Genomic DNA, 25,061 nt, shown 5'->3' with positions numbered 1-25,061 from the left:
AAGATAGCTCTGCCATCTTGTAACTGGGTTGTGTTGGTCAACACCTCTAAGCTTCCTCTACTTGTTTCCTCACCTTAAAACAGAGGAGATAATAAAAATACCCAAAAGGATATTGTCAACAAGTGGAATTTTATGTGTGAGCAGTGAATTAGACCCATGCTCTAACACATAGAAAATGCCCAACAGAGGGCAGGTTTTATGCACTTGCAAGCAAATGCTCAGGAGAATAAAGGAGACACCTCATGTTGGAAAAGAGGGAATCTGAGCCTCTGAAAAACTGCCTAGGAAATGCTACTTCATTCTAGGAAAAGGATTGCAGACGTTGGTGACAGTCTCAGAAGAAACTCAGGTTATCTCCTATGTTTCCTACACTATCCAAACTGGTGAAAAATTCGACATGAGTTGTTCCTGGATGCATAGCATTTTTTTAAACTTTTATTAATTACACCTTATTCACTTTGTATCCCCCCAAAAACCCCTCCCTCCTCCCCTCCTAATCCCACCTTCCCTCCCCCTTCTTCATGCATGCCCCTCCCCAAGTCCACTGATAGGGGAGGTCCCCCTCTCCTTCCTTCTGATCTTAATCTATCGATCTCATCAGGAGTGGCTGCATTGTCATCTTCTGTGGCCTGGTAAGACTGCTCCCCCCTGAGGGGGAGGTGATTTTTTTTAGTGCACTGCTTTCTGCTAGTCTGGCTAGGATGGACAATTGAAAGATAGAAGGAAGTTAGCGATACACTGTCCGATACTGTAGGTGCTTTTTCACAAGGCTATTGATCAATGGAATATGTTCATTTTAATTTGGAATGTTCTATAAATGTAACTCATTCACCAAAATAATATTCATTAATATTTTAATTAATGAATGGTAGTGGTAAAAAAAACTAGATTTTTTTAAAAAAGTAATTTAGAATTAATAATATGTGTAATTAATGTCACTTGTTTCTTTTTGCTGTTTAATGTGACTACAAAGACATTTTAAGTTATGTATGCAGCTTGCATTATATTTCCATTGAATAAAACCCATATAGAAAGGGAATACAAATAGAAACATTTTTCAGCATGAAAACATACACATACATACACTCAGGAGTGGGGCGGAGAAAAAGAAAGACAGAGTAAGATAAAGGCCAAGCATGGTGGTCCACACCTTCAATTCCAGCACTCAGGAGGCAGAGGATCTCTGTGAATTCAAAGCCAGCCTGATCTACACAGCAAGTTCCAGGCCAGTCACGGTTACACAGTGATATCCTATTTTAAGGATGAAAATAAATGAATGAAAAGAGCAACGTGGAAATGTAAGTTACAGGGCTGGAGAGATGGCTCTGCAGTTAAAAGCACTGGCTGCTCTTCCAAAGGTCATGAATTCAGTTCCCTGCATCCACATGGTGGCTCACATCCATCTGTAATGGAATCTGATTCCTTCTTCCGGTGTGCATGAAAACGGAGCACTCATATACATAAAATAAATTAATTAATTAAAAAAAGTAACTTCCAGGGAGGCAGGAATTTGGAAAAGAATCAGTCCATGAATGAGATCACAGTTTTGTTAAGAATTCCACACTTAAAAAAAAAAAGAAAAAAGAAAAAAAAAGAATTTTACAGTGATGGCACATGCCTTCAGTTCCGGCACTCAGGAGATAATGGCAGGCAGATCTCTGTGCCTTCAAGGCCAGCCTGGTCTACAGATCGAGTCCAGGACAGATAGTACTGTTACACAGAGAAACCCTGTCTCAACAAACCAAGGGGGAGGAGGGGGGGAGAGGAGGAGGAAGAGAAGATTTCTCTCGTTCATTCTGGTGACTGCTGTTGTCATTGTGCAAGTCTTGTTTGGGTGACCATCTTGTTAAGATTCCATAGGTGTAGCTTCCCTACACTATCTTGTAGTAGGCATTCTGGTCCTCTGGCTTGTACAACCCCCTTCTTCTGCAATGTTCCCTGAGCCTTAGACGTTGGGATTGCACCGCACTGTGCTGTATTTTATTGAGTTGCGGTATGTTGTGTTACGTTGCATTGCTCTGCACTGTACTGTGTTGTACTGTAGTGTGCTATATTGTAGATGTATCAGTTGGGGTTGGGAACCTCATAGTCAGTTGTTCTCTGCTTTTTGACCAGTTCTGGATTTCTGTGATGGAGACTACAGTCTTGAAAGAAAATCATCAAAATTGATTTTTCTGTTATTAAAACAGCTAAAAAGAGACTGCCTTTCCACTCTGCCTTTTACATATTCCATATTCCAACATTTAGTAAAGAAAAGAAAAAGAAGCTGAACCCCTAACCTTGTAAAACTTCCTGTTCTTTTGCACAAGCTTGAGGAGGTAAAAATAAGAAAAGTGCACCCTCTGCAGGCTACTTAGTATATTTTAGAAGCAAAATAGGCACAGTTGTATGAACATAATGTAAAGAACTGAGTAAGCTCACTATACATACCGCTTTTTATGGCTTACATGTAAATAAGTAAATGACATAAGTTAAGGCAAGGGAACAGTTTGGTGGGCAGTGTCCATGTTTCCTTCATGGTCCTATTCCTTTACTCTCCACAGGAAGAAATGAAAGGGGTAGCATCTGCTTGCTTTTTCTTAAGCTCCCATTTAAACTTTTAAGTCACTCAGGATGATCTTTTCTAGTTGCATTCATTTCCCTGCAAATTTCATGATTTCCTTGTTTTTAATAGCTGAGTAGTATTCCATTGTGTAAATGTGCTACAAATTCTGCATCCATTCCTTCACTGAGGGACATCTAGGTTGTTTCTGATTCTGGCTATTACGAATAGAACTGCTACAAACATTGTTGAGCAAATGTCCTTGTTGATTGGTGGGGCATCTTTTGGGTGTATGCCCAGGACTGGTATATCTGGATCTTGAGGCAATGATATTCCCAGGTTTTTTTTTTTTTTTTTTTTTTTTTTTGAGAAAATGCCAGACTGATTTCCAAAGTGTTTGCACGCCCATCAACAATGGAGGAGGGTTCTCCTTTCTCCACATCCTCTCCAGCATGTGTTGTCACTTGTGTTGGGGACAATTAAATGACTGTTAACAGACTTTATATGAAAGAGGTATATTAGATTGAGATGAAGAGAGAGAGAGAAGGGAGAGCAGGACATGATGAGGGAAAGTGGGGGCGCCCCGACAGAGAAAGGGGAGAGGGTCAGAAGGCAAGAGGGCAAGAGAAGGCAAGAGGTCAAGAGCAAGAGAGGAGCAAGAGAGGGACCACGTGTTGGGTTGTTCCCTTTAAGGGGCAGGGTAACCACACTTTCCAGGTGTGGCCACCTGGCCCGAGACACATAATGACATCATAGGTTGCTAGGCGACCCAGGAACAGGTTTCTAAATACTAACAACTTGAATTTTTGATCTTAGCCATTCTGATTGATGTTAGATGGAATCTCAGAGTTGGAACTAGAAAAGATTATCCTGAGTGAGATAACCAAGAAAAAGAAAGACAGGCATGGGGTACAGTCACTTATAATCGAATATTAGCCATATAATATAGGATAGCCATACCAAAACCTACAGACCTAAAAAAGCTAAACACTAAGGAAGACCCTAGTGAGGATGCTCAAATCTCATTCAGAATGGCAAACAGGATAGACACCAGAAGTGATGGAGAGAGGAAGCAGGATGGGAGCCTACTATAGAGGGTCCTCTGAAAAACTTCACTCAACAGGGGATTGAAGCAGATGCTTAGACTCATGGCCAAACTTTGGGCAGAGTGCAGGGAGTCTTATGGAAGAAGAGTGAGGGGAGATAGAAGGACATGGAGGGGACAGGATCCCCACAGGAGACCAACATAGCTAAAAATTCTGAGCTGGGGGGGGGGGTCCTGCAGAGACTGATGCATCAACCAAGGCCCATGCATGGAGAGAACCTAGACCCCTTGCTCAGATGTAGCGGACTGGCAGCTCAGTCCCCATATGGGTTCCCAGGTAAGGGGAGCAGGGGCTGCCTCTATCATGAACTCTGTTGCCTGCTCTTTGATCACTCACCCCTGGTGATGCAGTCTTGCCTGGCCACAGAGGAAGAGGATCCAGGCAGTTCTGATGAGACTTGAAAAGCTATAGGCAGATGGCAGAGGAGAAGAGCTTCTCTTCTCAGTGGACTAGGAGAAGGGGGTGAGGGAAGAAAGAGGGAGAGTGGGACTGGGAGGAGTTGAGGGAGGAGACTTCAGTCGGGATATATAAAGAATAAATTTTGAAAAAAAATTTAAATTAAAAAAGAAGAAAATAAAATCTTTTAAATCACCAATCTTTGACAATTAAACTGTGTGCTTAAGGCAGGTGGTAGTAGGGCAGGCCTTTAATCCCAGCACTTGGGAGGCAGAGACAGGTGGATCTCTGAGTTCAAGGCCAGCCTGGACTACAGAGTAAGCTCCTGGACATCCAGGGCTACACAGCTAAACCTTGTCTGGGGCAGAGGGAACTTATGTACCTCCTTGAGTTTCACTTTTGTGGGTGAAAACAATCATGGAAACTGTCTTGGTGATAGATGTTCAGTGAGTGTTCTCAGAACATAAGTGAAATGCGTTCACAGCTCTGGGTGTATCGACATTTCTCAAGCTCCACACTTGAAAAATACTGCTGTATTTATTTCCCTCTGATACACAGGCCTTCGATCAAGCTTTTATAGGGCTTCGGATGTGCCTCTGTCAGTAGAGTGCTTGCTTGAATGCATGAAGCCATGGCTTCAGTCCTCAGCACCACATAAAACCAGGTGTGGTGGTAAATGTGCTTAATGTCAGCATTTGGGAGGTCTGAGGACCAGAGGTTCAAGATCATCCTCAGACACTTAGACTGTGAGACCAGCCTGGCCTTCATGAGATCTTATCTCAAAAAGGAAAATAAATAAACAAAAATGTAAATGGATGGTCATGTAGCTTGGTTGGTGGAGTGCCTGCCTCGAGTGACCAAAGCTGTGAGTTCCTCAACACCACATAAGCCAGGTCTGTAATGGCAGAACTCAGAGGTGGAAGCATGGGAATGAGAAGTTTAAGGTCATCCTCAGCTTCCTTTCAAATTCAAAGTCAGCCTGAGCTACATAAGAACTGGTCTGAAGAACAAAAATGACAAAAACAAAAAACAAACAAACAAAATCCATCATCTTGGCAGGAAGTGGTAGAGCACACACCTGCCATTCAAGCATTTGGGAGGCTGAGTAAGAAGCATCTTCAGTTTGAGGCCAACTTTGACTCCACAGACTGCACACACACACATACTCACTCTCAAACACCCCCCTACACACACACACACACACACACACACACTGGGAGATGGGGGGAGGGAGAAATAAACTTTTTGAGAAGAAGGAAATTTTGCTGGTTTTACAATTGGCCTTCTACATCTGTGAATTGCCCATCTGTACGTCTAACCAATTACAGACAGAAAGTACTTTTTTACATTGCATCTGGAAAAAACATGTACAGACTTTTTCTTGTTGTCATTCCCTGAAGAGTCCACATGACAACTATTTGCATGGCATTTTCATTACTTTAGCAATGTAATGTCAGTAACAGCGATGATGTAGAGTGTACAAGATGATGTGTGTTACAGCCCTGTACCGTCTTAAGTGGGGAACTGAGCATCCATGAATTTTGGTCTCTGCAGAGATCATAGAGCCCATGCCTGCAGATGTTACTGGATGACGTATTAGGTCTTAGAATGAAAATAAAGGAAGCTAATGTGAGAGAGATTGATGAGGTTTTTTTGCTGTTGTTGTTTTGTTTTGTTTGTTTTTTAAACAACTGTTTTCAAAGAAATTCTCTGTGGTGAGGTGAGATTTGACCCAGGACCTGAATAACAAGACAGAATCACCTATGATAAGGACCAAGAGAAGGACACTCTGGTCAGAAGGAAGCCATTAAAGAGTCCTATAGAGGGGATAGGGTTAAGAGTGGCGCATTTCAAGACTATGAAGTCTGCAGCACAGCTGTGGTAGGGAGGGTAGAAAGCATAGTACACGAGAAGGCGGGCATAGATCATGGTGGGTCCTACAAACCCTTGTATGGAATGTTGGTTTTAAGTAAAATGGGAATGCACTCAAGGCTTTCTGTCAATGTGGTTTAGAAGCTCCAATAAAATCATTTTCACACAGCCCTCAGCAGAACATTCACAGGAGCGCATGGCATCTCATGATCTTACCATCATCATAACCATTACCCAATAAAACCCAATTTGTAATACTGTGAAGTCCAAAAGCATTCATCTTTATAAAGAATTCAGAGTCTGGTTATTACAAGATTAGTGAAGTGAGAATGGAGGCTGAGGAGCAGATAGGCATCAACTGCTCATCTCCATATGGCCAAATTACTGTGAGCATGCTTTGCTATGCACCTTATCATCATTCTCATTTCACCATGACCATTATCATCAGTGAAACGGAAGCCAGCTCTAGTCATCACGATCACAAATTACTGATGAAACAGTAATTTGCCTCTGGCGAAATGACACTGAAGGAACACTTGTAAATGTTACGATTATCAAGAAATAACATCATTTTGCTGGGCATGGTAGCACATGCCTTTAATCCCAGCACTTGGGGGTGAAGGCAAGATCTCCGTGAGTTAAAAGCCAGCCTGCTCTTTACAGGGAGGTCCAGGCCAGCTAAGTCTATATAGTGAGCCCCTATCTCAATAGAATAGAAAAAAGAAGCCATTGTATCATGGATTAATAGCTAAGAATATGTATCCAGAGAACCTGAGCTGCATTCTTAGCACCCTTCTAGGGCAATCACCTCTAACTACAGCTCCAGTGGACCTGACACCCTCTTCTGGCCTCTGGGGGGTACCCAAAAGTAGGTGCACACAAACACACACATACACATAAACAATATCAATAAGTATTTTTACAAGAAGAAATTACGCCATCATTCCCCTGAGAATGCTGTTTAGCACACTGTCCATTTCATCAGTTCAGTGAGGATCCTACCCATTTCTCAGAGCTGGTGGCAGCAATTCCTGGCCTGCAAACAGGGAGATATCCGTTTCAAGCTGGGACTTGTGTGGATGTGCCAAGGGTCTTTTTTTCTTTTTCTGGCCTCACTTTATCAACCATGCTTTCTCTCTTTGTAAGAACACCATATAAAGCTGCCTTTTCCCCATGGATCATCTAGTTTACTAAATCATGGTTTATTTTTTTCCTCAGGATATCACATGCTATTTCAGAGTCAGTTTTCAAAAGGTCTTAAATGACTTGGCTCAAAATTGGTTTTATATTAAGGGAAGGAACCGGTGTCCCCAAGTCTCAATCAGCACCTTAAGAAGTAGTCTATGGCCTCCCTCAATCGCCCAGAGTTCCCAGCAGCTGTTAGCTGGGAGGCAGCAAAGCTTCGTATCTTCTTTGTAATTTTCTTTGTTTTTCCCGATGTTATCCAAACCAAGATTACAGTTGGCACTTGTGGGAAGGAGCATGAGGAATGGGGGTGAGTGTGTAAGGTCAGCTGCCTCATCCTACAGACTTTTACAGGTGCAATTCAACAAATCACCTAGATGCTCAGATGGCACAAATCTAGGTAGCAAGCTGGTCTTCATGAGTGTAGCAAAGAGTTCAAAATCTGCATACAAGCCATTGCAACATTGTTTCAAATTCTAACTGGATATTGGTCTCTCACTAATGTTAAATGTGATATTTTATTCATACATATTATATATAGGAATGGAGAGTTTTATGAAATGATTCTCCAGACAAGGAAAGAGCACCCTCAAAATATTAAGCTAGGTGGTGGTGGCACACCCCTTTTTCCCAGCACTCAGGAGGCAGAAGCAGGCAGATCTCTGTGATTTCAAGACCAGCCTGGTCTACAGGGTGATTCCAGGACAGCCAGGGCTACACACAGGGAAACCCTGTATCAAAAAAAACAAAAACAAACTATATTTCAAAAGTCTAAATAATATTTTATTGTAGATGACTGCTCAAACAAGGTACAGGGGTTATTTTATTGTGTTTATTCATAGACAATAATCACTCTAAGTTATTTAAATGCAGTGGCCTCTTTTGTGTTTCTCCGGCTTTGGGGTCTTCTGTAGGTATGACAGTTCCTGGTTTATCACTTGCCTATCACTACCTCTGACCTCTTGCTACCATCAATAAATCTGACTGTTATTCACTCATGCATGCTCATATCTGTTCTTATCTGTTCTAGATGAGGAAGAAGACTATAAGGCTTACGGACATTTAAAAGCATTTCACAACAATTCTTAGTACAAAAGGCTTCAATGAAGGGCCACTATTTATTTCATAACACAGATGAGAAGGAAGTATATGGGCTCAGAAAAAGACATTTTCCTTGCTTACTTTTGATTTATTTTCTGTTGGGATTTTTGACAAAGTAAATGTCATCATGAGATAAGTGGGTGTCATTAAATTTTCTAAATATATTTCCTGTACCTCTCCTTTCTGACTGATGATTCCTAAATAAATGTTCTTTTCTATGCCCAGAGTTCATTTCTAATTATTAGACTTTATTTTCCTATGTTATTACTATATAACAACATTAAAGAAATGACCATCCCTTGGAAGGTAATTTTGGTAGCCATTACCCTATGCTGGTGTGACTTAACATTCTCCTCTGTGATACAGCTGGGCATGTAGTCAGCAGAGGGAAGCTCTATTAAGGAACAGGAAATGGGCTGTCACATAGCAATGAGACAATGTAATTGCTCTAGCAGACTGCTACATAAATAGACACATGGATATCCTTCTTTAATTTTACTCTCTGAGACTAATGACTGACCCCACTGAAAACCCTAGTGGAAATCATTGCAATAAAAATAGCCAAAACATTAAGAATAGGACAAGTGAGAATGACAATGGCTTGGTATTTGAACCACCAAGCATCCTTAGCAGTCCAATCACAAAAATAAGTACTGTCTCATGGTAAGTACCTAAAAGAAACTATGGGCCAGGTAGGCATGGGGTATATGCCACAATCCCAGAATTTGGTGTTTGTATTCGCCTGGTTCAATAGTTGTCTTGGAGAATTATTGCCTCCTTCTGCTAATCTAGCCCTAGTCCTGCAAGCTTCTAAAATCTAACGTAGGCCCAGAACGTTTTCAGCTTCTGAGACTTACTGCTTAAAAAGCTCACCCTTTCTTGTTCTTTCTGAGCTCTGGGATGGCTGGCTCAACTCAGCTGTTCTGGCTCAAACTCTTCTAGCTGACTTATTCAATCTGGCTTCTCTCTCAGCCCCTGAATTGCTCTGCTTGGTCCTAAACTATCTCCAGAAATCTGCTCTAATTTCTTTGATCCTTCTCTGGCTCATTCTGTCTTCACCTGTGTCTAGGTTGTTCTCTCATTCAACCTCCCTCTGTAAAACTTCACCGGTAAAACTGTTTCTTTCTTTATTTACATTGCCCCTTAAGTAGCTTCCCTTTCCCCTTTCTTCTCATGAGAGTTGGGCGTAACTTATTCTGTTAAATCTTTTTTCTGATTTGTCACTTTTTCTGTCACCCAATTAAACATTACTTTCAAACATGAGTGCTTTCTTCTACAAACTAACTTTACCTTCATTGTTTGGGATTAAAAGTGTACCAGCATGCCTGGACCTAAGTTTTTCTTTATCTGAAAGTTGCTCTATGCCAGGCTGGCTTTGAACTCAGATCTGCTTGCCACTGTCTCTTGGATTAAAGGTGTGTTTGCATTCCACCTTGATCACATAGATCTTGAAGGTCTTTGGATGTTATCTCTTGCCAGAGCAGATATGTTCTGAATTAAAATTTTTCTACAATTTCTCCTTTTGTTTAAGCTAAAAATTGTACACAGTTTAAATTTACAATAGTAACAATTATAGATTCCACAAACTTAAGAGTCCAAATGTCTTTATGAAGATCCATCCACTCAGCCACTGATGCAATGATCCTCCATAATTGCAGTCCTGGTCATCTATCCTTCAACAACAGTTCATTTTGGCATCAGGGTTTTTCAGTCTGCCAGGTTGATTAACTATCTGTCCCTCTTCAGCTAGTTTGTTAAGCTGTCTCTAAGCAGGGGCATCTGTTTTCTGCATCATCTACATTGCTGTCTTTCTGTGTCACTTTCTTGAGTCCTGCCTTTCATTTGGAAGCTTCCTCTTCACCTCGTCCTCCTCCTTTTCTTCTTCTTCCTCCTTTTTTTCCAAGACAGGGTTTCTCTATGTAGCCTTGGCTGTCATAGACTCAATTTGTAGACCAAGAAAAATCACAGAGATCCACCTGCCTCTGCCTTCCGAGTGCTGGGATTAAAGATGTGTGCCACCACTTTCCAGTTTCCAATCCAGTGCCTTTTAACTAATCTTATTCCCTCTTCCTGTTTATCAAGGTACAATTAGATCTTTATAAATCCATACATACACTAGACATTTGGGCACTCTCATTCCATGTCCAGTTCCATGTCAGTTATCTGGGTTCCAGTCCAGCAAGCCAGGCTTCTTGCCCATTCATTATCAATGGACTGTTTCTCTTGATCCTCAATTTCATTAGGTACCATCGGTTCTGTTAAACATGTTCTGTTCTCTTAGTTCCTTTGTCTCTTGTCTCTCAAGCCTTTGTACTTTTATAGCTAATTTTTCTTGTACAGATATTTTTTTCAATCTTTTTTGAAAAAAATATAAAGATTGCAACTGACAGTTTAGAGAGGGGTTTACTCCAGTGGTCCTAATTACAATGAGTATTGCAAATGGCTTTTTCAAAGTAATGTTTTTTCCCCTCAACTCCTACCCTTCTTCTCAAGGGATCTGAAGTGGAGTTTCCCATTTTTAATGCAGGAAAAGTCTGTCTATATAATTAAAATTGCCTTTTGGGTTGGCCTCCTGTGAGTCACTGTCTCAGAGGCCCCTGCATGGTTCCTTGCTCTGGGCTCGAACCTCCTGCTGCTCTGAGGTCTCTGGAGTCTCTGTAGGCATCCAGCTGAACTCGAAGAACTGAATCTTCCTCTGCAGATGATCCCAGAAGAATTTTTCCTCTGTGGCATTTTATCAGATGTCCCCTCTCCTCTGTGATATTTCTGTCAGAATTTGTCTGTTTCTACAACATTTGTGGGCTTCTTCTTCAATCACGTTGGGTTTTCTTACCAACTATGTTGAATGCTGTTTGTAAAAATAAGTTTTATCTGCCTGTTTCAATTGTTGTCTTGGAGGCTTATTGTCTCTGTTTGCTAACCTAGTCTTAGTCCTGGAAGTTTCTAGCCTCCGTACAATCTAACCTAGGCCAAGAACATTTTCAACCTTTGAGACTTACCGCTTAACAAGTTCATCCTTTCTTGTTCTTAATGAGTTCTGGGCTGGTTGGTTCAAATCAGCTGTTCTGGTTCAAACTCCTCTCCCAGCTGACTTACTCAATTTGGCTTCTCTCTCAGCTTGGCCCCAAACTAGCTCCAGCAATCTGCTCTAATCTTTTGGCTCCTTCTCATTTTCTGGCATGTTCCGTCTTCACCTGTATCTAGCTTGTTCTCTCAGGTGTTACAGGATATTTGATCCCATTGTGAACCCCAAAATTGTGAACTGTAAAAATCTGTTAATTTTTTGGTCTGGCTCAGCTCTAATGCACACTTTTAATCCAAGAACTTTCACTCTTATTTTGTGTCAGCTATGCTCATAAATGATGTTCTTTGAAATATGAGTTTAAAATTTTTGTTTTTTAGCTAATGCATGAGAAAATCTTTGACTGTCCAGGTCTCATCTGCTTTGCGGTAGAGTCCCTCAATGATGGTTTGTGAACAAGACAGAATCCCTTAATGATTGTTAGTTAACGTGTATTGTAGTAATCAATCATTGTTAACATCTAAAAACATTAACAATGAACATTGCAGGCTATTTTTGTTTGTTTGGTTGGTTTTCATTTGTTTGTTTTTCTGTGTAGCCCTGGCTGTCCTGGAAGTTGCTCTGTAAACAAGGCTGGCTTTGAACTCACAGAGCTCTGCCTGCCTGTCTCCCAAGTGCCGGTATTAAAGGCAAGTACCACCACCACCACCCAGCTAATATAAAATTATTGAAAATAACTTTGAAGAGTAACATTTTTTCTCAAATATTTTATATGTGACTTAGTGGAAGACAACTTGGCTCCTTATGCTTTTCACATTCATACTGAGAAATAAACACCACATAGGCCGTTAGAACTCCTCACAGGTAGACAGGAGATACAAGTAAATTAATATGAATTTTTTCATTCTTATGGACCCTGGAAAGATCTTGGAGAGCCTCAGAGGTGTCTAAACCAATCTTTGAGAACCACTGATCTCTTGCATTGTCTTCCAATATAGACGGTTCATTTACCATGTGGCAAAAAGTATTATTTTCATGATTACAAATTTTAAATGCTTATTAGAAAAAAAGTGCAGTTGATGGTATAATTGCAATTACGAACTTGTCCCAATATAAAGAAAACTTTAATTTCTACATGTCCAGAAGACTCACCAAAACATCTCATATTTTCTGCAAGGACAGTAGATAAACATTTTCTCTATTTTTTTAAACTGTATTTTTAAGAGTGCTTGACCTTCTCTGTGAAACTCTTCTATTTACATTAACTGTGTTGATTTGGGAAGACGTGGTAGTCGTACGTGGTAAAGACTCTAGGGTAGAAGGGGATTTTTTTCTTAGCAAGGAAAAAAAAAAGGTGTACAAAGTGGTTAAATCTTGCAGCCTGACCGCTGGCCTATCACTTAAACTGCGGACGTCCATTTCCCTTCCATAAACTGGAGATAATATTCTTCCCTAAGTCTGAACAGTAACGAAAGGTAACTCCACCTAACCCGACCACTCGGAACCGCCACACGTGGGCACTGCACGTCCTAGAGCGCCCATCCCACAGAGCCGTTTGCCTAAGTTCGGGGCAGGCCAACTTCGAGCAGAAGCCAGCCTGTCCCGGCGCTGGTTCCGCAGGAGTAAGTGCAAATGCACGTTAAGTGGTCAGTGTCCGCTGCAGAAACGTCACAAGCCGAGAGTCCAGATCAGCGTTTACCACTTCGCCTACTTGGGACAGAGAAAAGGCAGTCGGCGGCTGGGCGCACGCGCCGGGCTCCGCGATCGACTTGATCGAGGATCGGCAGGTTGGCCGAGGCCACCCTAGTGTTGGACATTCGTTCTCGCGATACTTCAGACGACCTGACGGGGAAGGGGCGGGATGACTGGACGTAGAGGAGCGTGAGGCGACGCAAAGTCCGGTTCCCAGCAGGCTGTGCGCGCACCCCGCTTCCTCCGGGTCTTGGAGCGAGCGCGTGAGCGGTCGATTGCTGCCTGGCCATGGCGCTTCACGTCCCCAAGGCCCCGGGCTTTGCCCAGATGCTCAAGGATGGAGCAAAAGTAAGTGGCCTGGAGAGATGGCGTGGGGGGGAGAGCGGACCCGTGCTCGGGGCGCCCGCCAAAGGCCTGTGGGCGGGCCCGGAGAGAACGTTCTAGAAAGGGAGGTGTGCTCTGGCTAGCAGGTCGTTAAACCCTTGGGCATTTTGTTATTCCCCCACCAGGGGTGGCCCTGCGGGACGGGACGAGGCTGCGGGTTTGCATCTTAGCCCTGCATGCCTTTCTCTGTGGGCTGGAGCCCACGGGCCCCGCCCTTAACGGAGCAGGCGGTGCAGTTGCTGAACTTGGACGGAATTGATACCGGTTGTTTTACGGCCCGGGAGTTTTAGGATGGGAGGGACAGGAGCCCCGCATAGCAGTCCTTGAGCCTGCTCTTCCAACCGAGAAACATGACAACTTGTTCAACCACCCGGCGACGTCCGATTCCAACCTAGCTCTACTGAAAACCTACCTCTCTAAATTGAGGAGACTGTGCCAAATGATATCTTTGAATTCTGACCGAAAAACCTACCTTTTCTAGATTGAGACTGTGCCAAATGATATCTTTGAATTCTGACCATCCGACATAGTAGCCCACAAGATAAGTAAGGTCCCAGCTCAAATAAAATAGTGTTACCCTCTTGAACGTATTTTTAAAAGAGTGTTTTGTTTTTTCTTATGGTTTTTTCTTACTGGTTATGGAACGATTTGTTTCAAGATGTTCAAGCTGCCACATAATTTTGTTTTGTCGTCCATATTTCTAAGACTTGTAGAAATAGATAAGTGAGTTGAATCTAAGGTCATAGGGGAAATAGAAGACCCTTAACAGTTTTAGATAGCTAGGTTCTCGTTTGTAGTGACAACTTGGCATGCTAAATGGATGTCAGAATTTAATATAAGTTGGTGCATTCTGGAAAATGATACTGATGTTTCCTTTGGGAGGGTCATTGCTTCCAATTTAGGTCTTTTCCTCCCTTACTTAGATTGAAGAAATGATACATGTAAAGCATCCTACTCAGGCTAGCACTGTAGCACACAGAACCGCTTTCAAATAAGTCCTGAGGACTACAGAGAAGACATCTTTTAAGCCCCTAACAGAATTTCAAATTAAAAACTAGTATTGATGGGCTGGGATTGTAGATTAATGGTAGATTGTTTTCTTGGGTAAGGGTGGGAGGGAGAATATTCTTCAGTAGTTACGAGGGTCTAAACAATTAGTCAAGTAAGAACTGTTAATTATCCTATTATTTTGCAGGTAGGAAAAATTACCAAGGCCTTGTTGTAGTAAGTTAGGGGGAAAACTAAGGCTGTTTAGATGGACTCCAGTCTTCATGTGATAATGCTTATGTGATCTTGGCTCTTTATTAGAAATATAATGAATAGCGATATCCTGTGTTTGAAAATTCTTCATTATTCTGTGTAAGCAGATATGTGGGGTTTGATTTAGAATCACCATGTATTTAGATGTTAATTGTTTGTCTCCATCTCCCCCCCTCCCAACTTCTTACTGTTCTACCAGCAATCCCTCCCTCAACCAAAATGACTTTAACTTCACCACCAAAATCATCCCTGAGTGGCCAATAAAGTCCTGACATTAGCTGGGCAGGAGAGGGGGTAGTGTAAAGGTTCATGGGATTGAGGGAGGATAAGAAGAGAGTGGTAGGAGGGAAGAAAAAGGATGGATTCCAAAGATGGTAATAACTGCAAGTATTGGGGACTATGGGTGGGTGGAAGAGAATTTGATATAGGGTAGTGGGTTAGACTATACTCAGGTCTTTGTTTAGCTTTTGAATAAATCATAGTCTCTGGCCGTTTGGGGGAAATTGCTGATATAGGAACAACTAAGCTTTGTTAATATGAATTAGTATTGAATATCAGGATTCATCAACACCAATGTTTTCTTTTGCAGCATTTTTCGGGATTAGAAGAGGCTGTGTATAGAAATATACAAGCTTGCAAGGAGCTGGCTCAGACCACTCGTACAGCATATGGACCAAATGGTAATGGCCAAATTCAGGCTGTAAAAGACAGAGTGGTGTGAGTGTGTGTTGGCTGTCTCTCATGTTTGTCCTGAGGGTGTTACATGTACAGGGCAGGTCTTGTAAGTTGATTCATGATTGGTGGCACGAGTGTACTTACAACTTTCAGTCAGAAATTCAGCTCTCTGGAAAAGTTAAAATTATACTGTTACCCTATTAAGTGGTAGGAAAACTACAGCACACTCACTGTTGGCTTAGCTCGTGCTGTGGAAGGCTGAACAGTCCGAACACTGGACATAGTGTAAGGACACTACCTTTAACCACCAGTTGAGTTAAGAATACAGACTTTGGATTAAGCAGAAAACCATATGTGTGTAAGTATATTATTTTTGTATGTGTTAATTTGTACTTATCAAGCCCTTCCTACATGGTGGGTATGTGGATGTTTATTCAAGGAAAGCCCATGCGTTGTTACATACACCTAAAGATACAGATAGTTTGCTCAGAGGGTTAAAAGTCCGTACAGCTTCTGACCATGATTTTCTTGGGTTATTTGGGAGAATATTTGAATAATAATGGATTTTTTTTTCTTTGCAACTTTTTTGAGGAATGAATAAAATGGTCATCAATCGCTTGGAGAAATTGTTCGTGACAAATGATGCAGCAACTATTTTAAGAGAGCTAGAAGTAAGTCTTTTTCAAAACCATCAACAACTCCCACAATTTTAACATAGATAAAACCCTATTTCAAATTAAATGATAAAGAGCTGTTACTTTTCTCAAGTTTATTGTGAAGATTTATAAGTGCACTTTTTAGGTTCACCATTTTGGCTACTCAAAAAAAGTTATTAGGGGGCTAGAAAGATGGCTCAGAGGTTAAGAGCACTGGCTGTTCTTCCAAAGGTCCTGAGTTTATTTCCCAGTAACCACATGGTGGCTCATAACCATCCATAATTGGATATAGTGCCCTCTTCTGGTGTGCAGGCACACATGCAGACAAAATACTGTATAAATAATAAATAAATCCTTTAAAAATCTTAAATTAATGTTTATGGGTGAGTTGTGAAGTATTGCTGTGATGATCAATTCATTATAAATGAATTCTAATAGGAATTCATGTGATATGCTAAGGACAAATTTAAGTTCACAGAATATTTGTGGAGGAATTTTTCATGGTAAATGAAATGAGGACTGGAGAGGTGACTTGATGCTTAAGAGTACTCTTGGCATTTCCCAGCACCCACCCCAGGCAGCTCATGACACAAGTAGTCCAAGCTCTGCTGGACCCAGCATCCTCTTCCGTTCTCTAAGCACCAGCTTTTACACGTGACCACATGCAGACGAATAACAACTGTAGTTTGAGAGTTTGAGTCACCCTTGATTTCTAAGAGTGGCCTGGGGAGATAGCTCTGTGATGCAGCACTGGCCTAGCATGCACAAAGCCCTAGGTTCAGTCTCCATTGTTGAAAATTTAAATTGAAGAGTATCTAAAAGAACTTGAGAATTTTGTTGCTTTTTTTCAGGCGTAAGGGTATAGTTCAGTTTGTAGGGTGCTTGCCTAGAGTTTGATTTCCAGCACTCAGAAGGTAAAGGCGAAAGGAGCAGAAGTTCAAATTCATCCTCAGTTATAGACTGAGCTACATGTATCCTGTCTCAAAAAAGAGAAAAGGAAGTTATATGTTCCCTTTCATTTTTAAACAATACCATGTTTAAAAGATAAGTGATGCTGAGACTCTTAATCAAGTTGAGTGATATCTCATTTAGATCTTCTGAAGACTTTTGTGTGTTTCTCTGTATCCCTGGCTGGCCTGGCCTTCTTCTGCAGACCAGGCTGGCCTCCAGCTCAAAAGATCCTTGCCTGCCTCTGTCTCCTGAGTGCTGGCTGTAGGCGTGTACGAACACGCCTGGCTAAATTTTTTTGAAGTATCAAGAAGTCAGTACATAGAATTGGCAAGACATTGTGTCAGAAGTGAAGTCCAGGAGGGGTGGGATCAGGGATGACACTAGAGTTTTATGCCGAGTAGATGAGAAAATGACAGTTGGAAGGTATGTGTCACTACCTCCAGCTTCTCTTCTAAAGGCTTCAAAATTGCTAAGTTTAATGGTTGAAAATACTTTGTTTTGTAAGTTAGGAATAAATGCAGCAGCCTTATGGAGCTGTAATAGATGGCTGTCAGAGGTGCTTTGAAATTGTTCATTTGTATTGCTGTGTTGATGCTGATAGGCCATAGTTTCAACTGATCAGGTGGCATTTCCCTGCCCTCTGAGGAAAGGAGTGACTTTGTATTGCTCAAACTGTAAGAATATTTTTCTTGTTAATCCCTCTTTATCAGGTACAGCATCCTGCTGCAAAAATGATTGTGATGGCCTCTCACATGCAAGAACAAGAGGTTGGAGATGGCACAAACTTTGTTCTGGTATTTGCTGGAGCTCTTTTGGAACTAGCTGAAGAACTTCTGCGGATTGGTCTGTCAGTATCAGAGGCAAGTATTCATCTTATATTTTAATTATATTTGATTACTTGTATACTGTTGCTCAAAGCTTAAAATTCAGCACTAGGTAGATAAGAGCACTCTGGGCAAGCACAGCGACCTTAGTTTAGATCCCTAGAACCCATGTAACGCTCAGGTATACCTGAAATTTCTCCATTGTGGTAGGCATAAAGACAGGAACATACTGGAACTTGCTAACATCAGCCTAGCTTCTGCTTGAAAGAGTCTGTCATGAGGGAGTGTGCCAGAGATAGTGCAGGACCCCTAACATCTGCCTCTGTCCGCCATGCATGTGTACAGCTGGATATTCACACAGGCGTACACTGTACGCATACACCACACGCCCGTATGTGTACATTTACCATCTACAAATGAAGACTTTTAAAATAAACTTCAAATCTACAAAGAATAGCTAGCGTTGAATGACTTAACAGTGCTAGGCTTTGGCCATATGTTTCACATGTGGTGTGTCCTCAGAGGAATCCTATTGCTAAGCCTTCTTAGCAGATTCTGTTCATATGAAAAAGGTTTGAAATAAAACTTTTGATCAAGGTAAGTGGTAGAATCAGGATTGAAATTTGTGTTGTCATCAAAGCTGTGTCCGTAGCTATTGACTCTACCATGTGTCCTCTACAAACGCTTGTTGTTTTTTGTTGAAAATACCCATTATAACAAAATGTAACTAATGAGAAAAAATTATAGAAAAATAGAAAAAAATACCCATTTATTAGATTATCGGCATAAGTCATGTCAAAATTAAGATTATTAAAACATTTTTCTTCATGGTTTAGGTAATATCAGGCTACGAAATTGCTTGCAAAAAAGCTCATGAGATTCTTCCTGATTTGGTATGTTGTTCTGCAAAAAACCTTCGAGATATTGATGAAGTGTCATCTCTGCTTCGGACCTCCATAATGAGTAAGCAGTACGGTAGTGAAACATTTCTGGCCAAACTCATTGCTCAGGCATGTGGTAAGTAAGGGTAGGGGGAGCATACATATCCAAAGTTCTTTATGTTTAATGTGACTCAGATAGTGTCTCTGTTGTCTAAAAAATATGTTTCATTTTCTTCGCAGTATCTATTTTTCCTGATTCTGGCAATTTCAATGTTGATAACATCAGAGTATGTAAGATTCTGGTAAGTTTCAAAAAAGTGAATTATTATTACCCAAATAGTTCTTTGAAGGGGCTGTTCTTTTTGTAGTACTTGGGATTGAATCCAGAGTTTTGCACATGCCAGGGAAGCACTGTGCCATGAAAGTACATTGCCAGTCCAAGGTCAGTTGTTACTCTGCTCCAAAGTTTGTTTTGTTTTGTTGTTTGTTTGTTTCAGAGACAGGGTTTAGGATTTCTCTGTGTAAACCAGTCTGGCCTCGAACTCAGAGAGCCAGTTGCCTCTGCCTCCTCAAGTGCTGGGATTACAGGTGTGCCATTGCACCCTGTGTGCTTCTTTTTAAAACTTAATTTGTATGCAAGTCTTGGCTTGCATTTATTTATGTCTGTGAACCATGTGCATGTAGTTCCTGTGGAGGTTGGAAGAGAGCATCAGACAGATCTCCTGGGACTGGAGTTACAGATAGTTTTAAGCAACTATGTGGGTACAGAATCAAATCTGGGTTCTCTGAAAGAGCAACCTGGCTCTGAGCCATCTGTCTGCCCCTAAATTTTATCCCATGATTTAGTTTTAGTACTTCTATCTTAGAGCAGTGGTTCTCAGCCTTCCTAACACTGTGACCCTTCAAAACAGATCTTCATGTTGTGGTGACCCTCCACCATAAAATTATTTTGTTGCTACTTCATAACTGATTGTGCTGCTATGAATAATATAAATATCTGATGTGACTCCCAAAGGGGTTATAACGCACAGGTTGAGAACCACTGTTTTAAGGCATCATTTTGTAACATTTAGTGTTAAATAAATTATGATGTTATTAAAAGTATATTTTCTTGTAGAGTCATATTTCCCCCTGATAGTTAGAGGTTAGAATAATGTAAAAGAGTGGGCTGGAGAGGTGGCGCACATTTGATGGAATCATCTTTGTTCTTCTGTCTGTAGTACTAGCAATTCTACCTGGTATATTAGTGCCAAGTGCTATGTTAGGCAAATAAATGTCTTTGTTGCTTTCTGTTTTTGTTCTTTCCCTCCACAATAGTGGCTAATTCAGTAGTGCTTCCAACTGTTGAGAAGAACGGCCTGTCTATGCCTACTGTCTGATCCTATTAACATTGGTGTACAACATTCGTTAAAAACTTAACTCCAATGACAGTATTGGTGTTTGACTCCTTAGGGCTCTGGTATCTATTCATCTTCAGTATTACATGGCATGGTTTTTAAGAAGGAAACTGAAGGTGATGTAACATCTGTCAAAGATGCAAAAATAGCTGTGTACTCTTGTCCATTTGATGGCATGATAACGGAGACTAAGGTATGTGGTTTCAAAAGTACATTTCGGTTGCTTTTTTCCTCTAAATATTTTTTGAGGTGGGGTTTCCTCTTAAGCTAGTATATACTTAAGCTAGTATATATATAAACTGAAAATGGCAGAATTTTTTTTTTTCAGGCCATAGATACTTGCTTCAGCTACCAAGTAATAAAGTAAAAACATTTGTGGTGGTAGTGTTTTGGTTTTTTGTTTTAATAATTTATATATATGCAGTTTATGTACATTGGTGTTTTGCCTACATGTGTGTCTGTGTGAGGGTGTCAGTTTCCCTGGAACTGGAGTTGCAGTCAGTTGTGGGCTGCCATGTGGGTGCTGGGGATTGGACCTGGGTCCCCTATAAGAGCAGCTAGCGCTCCCAACTACTGAGCCCTCTCTCCAGCCCTCAGTATGTATTCTTACAGCTCTTTGTTAATAATGAGTATCTTGTATGCTCATGAAACCACTTTTTGTGAATGTTGACATTTCTATACCCTTAACAATGCTGATCAATATAAAAATGGTAAGTCAGTTTTAAAGACTGACTTATCAGTATGGATTTATCAGCTGGATTCATGCCAAACATCCTTGGCAGATTCAGTTGTTGATTTCACAGATTTGAGGGGAGAATGAGAATGGTTGTTTAGTCGATGTTTCAGTGAAAATTTGAGGATAGGTTGTTTTAGTGACACTGATCGTTATATTCCAAACAAATACCTGTCTGACATTTCTAAAGGAAATGTTTGCCTATTGCATTGCAAATGGAATTGCTTTAATGTAAGGGGGTATAGGAACAAGGTGACGGTCTTTAATTTTGTATATGGTATATATTTTGGTTCATATTAAAACATTTATCTTCATGTTTTCTCTCAGATCTTTAAATTACTGGGTAAAACATCTAAAAACTTTTAACACCAAAATTATGAAATGATTTTAAAGAGAGTTTTCCTCATTTTCCAGGGAACAGTGCTGATTAAGACTGCTGAAGAACTGATGAACTTCAGTAAGGGAGAAGAAGATCTTATGGATGCACAAGTGAAAGCTATTGCTGGCACTGGTGCAAATGTCATAGTAACAGGTGGCAAAGTGGCAGACATGGCTCTTCATTATGCTAACAAGTATAATATCATGTTGGTGAGGTAAGAGCTACGTTCTATAAACAACACTAATTTACTCTTAATGTTGAGTAAATCCAGTAAATTGAAGACAGCTGATAAAGGGAAAATGAAGGTCTTACTTAGATCAAATAGCAAAAGGATTTATCAGAGGGACAGATAAACCTTACGTTTAAGCAGGGAGGGTCCAAGGACCAATGAGTAGATGTTATTTGAAAAGGAAAAAGCATTCTAAGGAAAAGGAAAAGCTGAACGGTTGATACAAATTTAATTGCTTATCAGCTAAGGTATGAGTCAAGAAAAATGCTTTTTCATTTGGAGCACATAAAACAAATTTTTACTACCTAGCACCAAATCATGTAGACATAGTAATGTCTCTGCTGTCCCTTATAGATTGTACAGTTGTACAAATTTCTCATGTAAAGAATTTTCCTACATGCTGGACTCCTGTTTGGAAGTCAGACTATAAAACCCCAGTTTCTAAAATAATGCTGTAAATTTGGCAAATACTTACTCATCTGAGATAGGGCCTTCCTGTGTAGCCTGGAACTCACTATCTAGACTCAGTCCCACCTCTCTCCTCCCAAGAATAAGATGTGTACTGTTACACTGGCTCCAGACATGCTGTTTAAACTTCAAATGTGGCATTACTGGCTGATTTGTTGAATTCACAAAGTCAGTAGTCAGCTTCTTGGTTTCCCAATTCAGTGTAATAAAAAATGTGTTCAAGTAGAATGGAGTGAAAGCAACTTTACTGATATTTTATTTTGAGGGCACTTTGGCTGGCCAGGTAGCCTATAATAGCCTTGAAATCAAAGAGATCTGCCTGTCTGTGACTGCTGGGATTAAAGCTGTGTGCCACCTTGTCCAGCTTATTTTATTTTGCTGTTTATTCTCAGCATTTTATGACTGAATCTAAATTTTCTTTTTCTTTTTGAAGGCTGAACTCAAAGTGGGATCTCAGACGACTCTGTAAAACAGTTGGTGCCACAGCTCTTCCTAAATTGGTATGTATTTTGGAAAACAAAAGATAGGTGAACACATTTGAAATTTTACTATAAGAATCGTTTTCTTGTAGACTCCTCCTGTCCTTGAAGAAATGGGACATTGTGACAGTGTTTACCTCTCAGAAGTTGGGGATACACAGGTGGTTGTTTTTAAGCATGGTATGTAGCAATGGTAAGATATGTTTTACACAATTATGGGGTATGTTTTCTTTCATTTAATCCACAAATTATTTATTGGCAGAAAAAGAAGATGGTGCCATTTCTACTATAGTTCTTCGAGGTTCTACAGATAATCTGATGGACGATATAGAAAGGGCAGTAGATGATGGAGTTAATACTTTCAAAGTTCTCACAAGGGTCAGTATCTACAATTTCAGAAATTTGTGATTTCTTGAAAACAGTTGATAGACTCAAACCACACATCCTGATGTTCTCATGTTTAACAGCCTATCAGTTGCTAATGAACTGAACCTTCAAAAACAAATGGTACAAACTAAAAAGGAGCAAACAAAGCTATTCCAGAGTATGGACTGCCTCCTCTTGCTGAAGCACTATTAGTGCTGTATTTATGGGTTCTCATGAAAGTGTGACCAGGCCACTTGATTTCACTAAGTGTATTCTTAAATTTTGTATAGTGCCTACTCAAAAAGTATAGTGTGAAGAAATATTCCATTTTAGGTTCTTTTTTGTTTTTAATAGGATAAGCGTCTTGTACCTGGAGGTGGAGCAACAGAAATTGAATTGGCCAAACAAATCACATCATATGGAGAGGTATAACTTTTTCTATATAAATTGCCTTTCTGTTCATTTCCTTTTTAATAAAATTCATTGACAAACACATTTTACTTTAGACATGTCCTGGACTTGAACAATACGCTATTAAGAAGTTTGCTGAAGCATTTGAAGCTATTCCACGGGCACTGGCAGAAAATTCTGGTGTGAAGGCCAATGAAATTATCTCTAAACTTTATGCAGTACACCAAGAAGGAAACAAAAATGTGGGATTGGATATTGAGGTATTTGTTAAAAATTTTTACTTTTTCTTTCATGAATCTATACAGTCTAAACAGAAGCAGTGCATGTAAAGGGGGGATTGGTGCAAAATAGCAGTCTGATTTTACAAGTTGTTTTAATTGATTTTTACTTAGAAGTACTAGTTAAGTTGCAGTGTAGGAGCCTTGTACGTTTTATGTTTAATATAAACTTTCACATGTAAGGAATTAACATAGTTTTGTTTTGACAGGCTGAAGTTCCTGCTGTAAAGGATATGTTAGAAGCCAGTATTTTAGACACTTACTTGGGAAAATACTGGGCTATTAAATTGGCCACTAATGCTGCAGTCACTGTACTTCGAGTGGATCAGGTGAGTGAAAAATGAGAATCCAGTCTTTTTCTTTAACAACTGGTGACCCATTAATCCCAGCACACGGGGGAAGCAGAGGCAGGCAGATTTCTGTGAGATCTTAGTCATTTTGAACTCTGTGGAGTTCGCTGGCTTCTAAGTGTTCAGGCTGGCTTTTAAGTGTTCAGATGGGAGAGCCTGCCCTGCAAGCATTAAGATGTAAGTTTGGTTCTACAGAGCCACATAGACAAGTCAGGCAGAGTAGTGCATCTGCTTGGCCCAGAATGGTGAGAAAGGCAAATCCCAGGGACCGCACTGCCTGGACAGGGTCTAGCTAAAAGGGCAAACTTCATAGTAGATACAGCACTTCTGATTATATTTTGTAGTATCTTTGTACCCTCACATATGGAGATTATAGCTGGCCTAAATTGAATATTTGGCAGTTTTAAATTGACGGAGGGTAGACATGTATATTGGGAGAGTGTATCTTGGAACCCCCATGTGCAGATATTCTAGGGAGTGATAAGAAAAGAAATAAGTATGGTAAAGCCCTGAAGCTAATTATCATAAGGATTGTCAACCTGAAGTCTGTCACTGGTTTACAGAGGGGAGAGGACCTGAGTTGACAATATTCCCACTGTTTTTCACTATTGAGATGAAGACTGTTGGTAAAGTAGTAAACCCTTACATAATTGTTCAGGCTAAGGAGTTAGTTCAGATGGGAGAGCATGAGGACATAAGTTTGGTTCCACAGAGCCACATAGACAAGTGAGGAAGAGTGGTCTATTCTACTTAACTTGAATTTTGTTTTTCAGATCATCATGGCAAAACCAGCTGGTGGGCCCAAACCTCCAAGTGGGAAGAAAGACTGGGATGATGACCAAAATGACTGAGGAACTTTTTTGTCCTAGGTGAAGCTTTATTTGTAGAGTGGAACTTGCCTGATGTTTTCTTTTCATTCTTAAAGTATTTGTGTTTGTACTCTGCCGGGTGGTATAAAATAAACATGTTACTGTTAATGTGTGTCTGATTAATTGCTGTTTATGTCAGCCTTTTTAAAGATAGGAGCTGTAAGCAAGGCAAGCAAGTCACGTTACTGTTCTCATTGAAAATAAATTGCTATGACCGTCATACCATGTGTCTATGTTGTTGGCAGCAGTTGCTTTCTACAAGGGAAAGACAATTTTGAATAGACTAAAAGAGGCTAGAAATTTGTTTACCTCTAAAATAAACCTGCAGCCTTGAAAACCCAGTATCATACAGTGTCCAAAGCCTTCTCACTGCATACTAGGTGATTTTTTTTTTAGTACCGTTCTGCTGGCATAGCTGTGAGATCAGTTTCTCAAACAAAGCTTAATCCCAGCACTAGAATAAGGTGTTAACCAGTAATACAATTTAAAAAGCTAAGTAGTAAAACAAGTTTTGGGGATATCAGTTTATTGATAAGACAAGAACTACCACCCAGT

General features: G+C 40.5%; 1 protein-coding gene across 1 annotated transcript; it reads left to right on the top strand.

Moving 5' to 3' along the window:
- Nucleotides 1–13,104: 13,104 nt before the first annotated feature.
- Nucleotides 13,105–24,614, top strand: Cct8 (chaperonin containing TCP1 subunit 8). The gene is made up of 15 exons (XM_021648005.2): nt 13,105–13,264; nt 15,150–15,240; nt 15,827–15,906; nt 17,553–17,702; nt 18,503–18,683; nt 18,788–18,849; nt 20,000–20,137; nt 21,092–21,270; nt 22,187–22,253; nt 22,325–22,412; nt 22,495–22,610; nt 22,953–23,024; nt 23,105–23,269; nt 23,497–23,616; nt 24,411–24,614. Exons 1-15 carry the CDS (start codon nt 13,205–13,207, stop codon nt 24,486–24,488), a joined length of 1,647 nt encoding a protein of 548 aa, XP_021503680.1. The 5' UTR covers nt 13,105–13,204; the 3' UTR covers nt 24,489–24,614.
- The last annotated feature ends 447 nt before the right edge of the window (nt 24,615–25,061 follow it).

Source organism: Meriones unguiculatus, chromosome 17 (assembly GCF_030254825.1).
Source record: "Meriones unguiculatus strain TT.TT164.6M chromosome 17, Bangor_MerUng_6.1, whole genome shotgun sequence".
In the NCBI taxonomy this organism is placed as follows: Eukaryota; Metazoa; Chordata; class Mammalia; order Rodentia; family Muridae; genus Meriones; species Meriones unguiculatus.
Note: the sequence above shows the minus strand (reverse complement) of the source record. Positions and strands in the feature narration are given on the sequence as shown.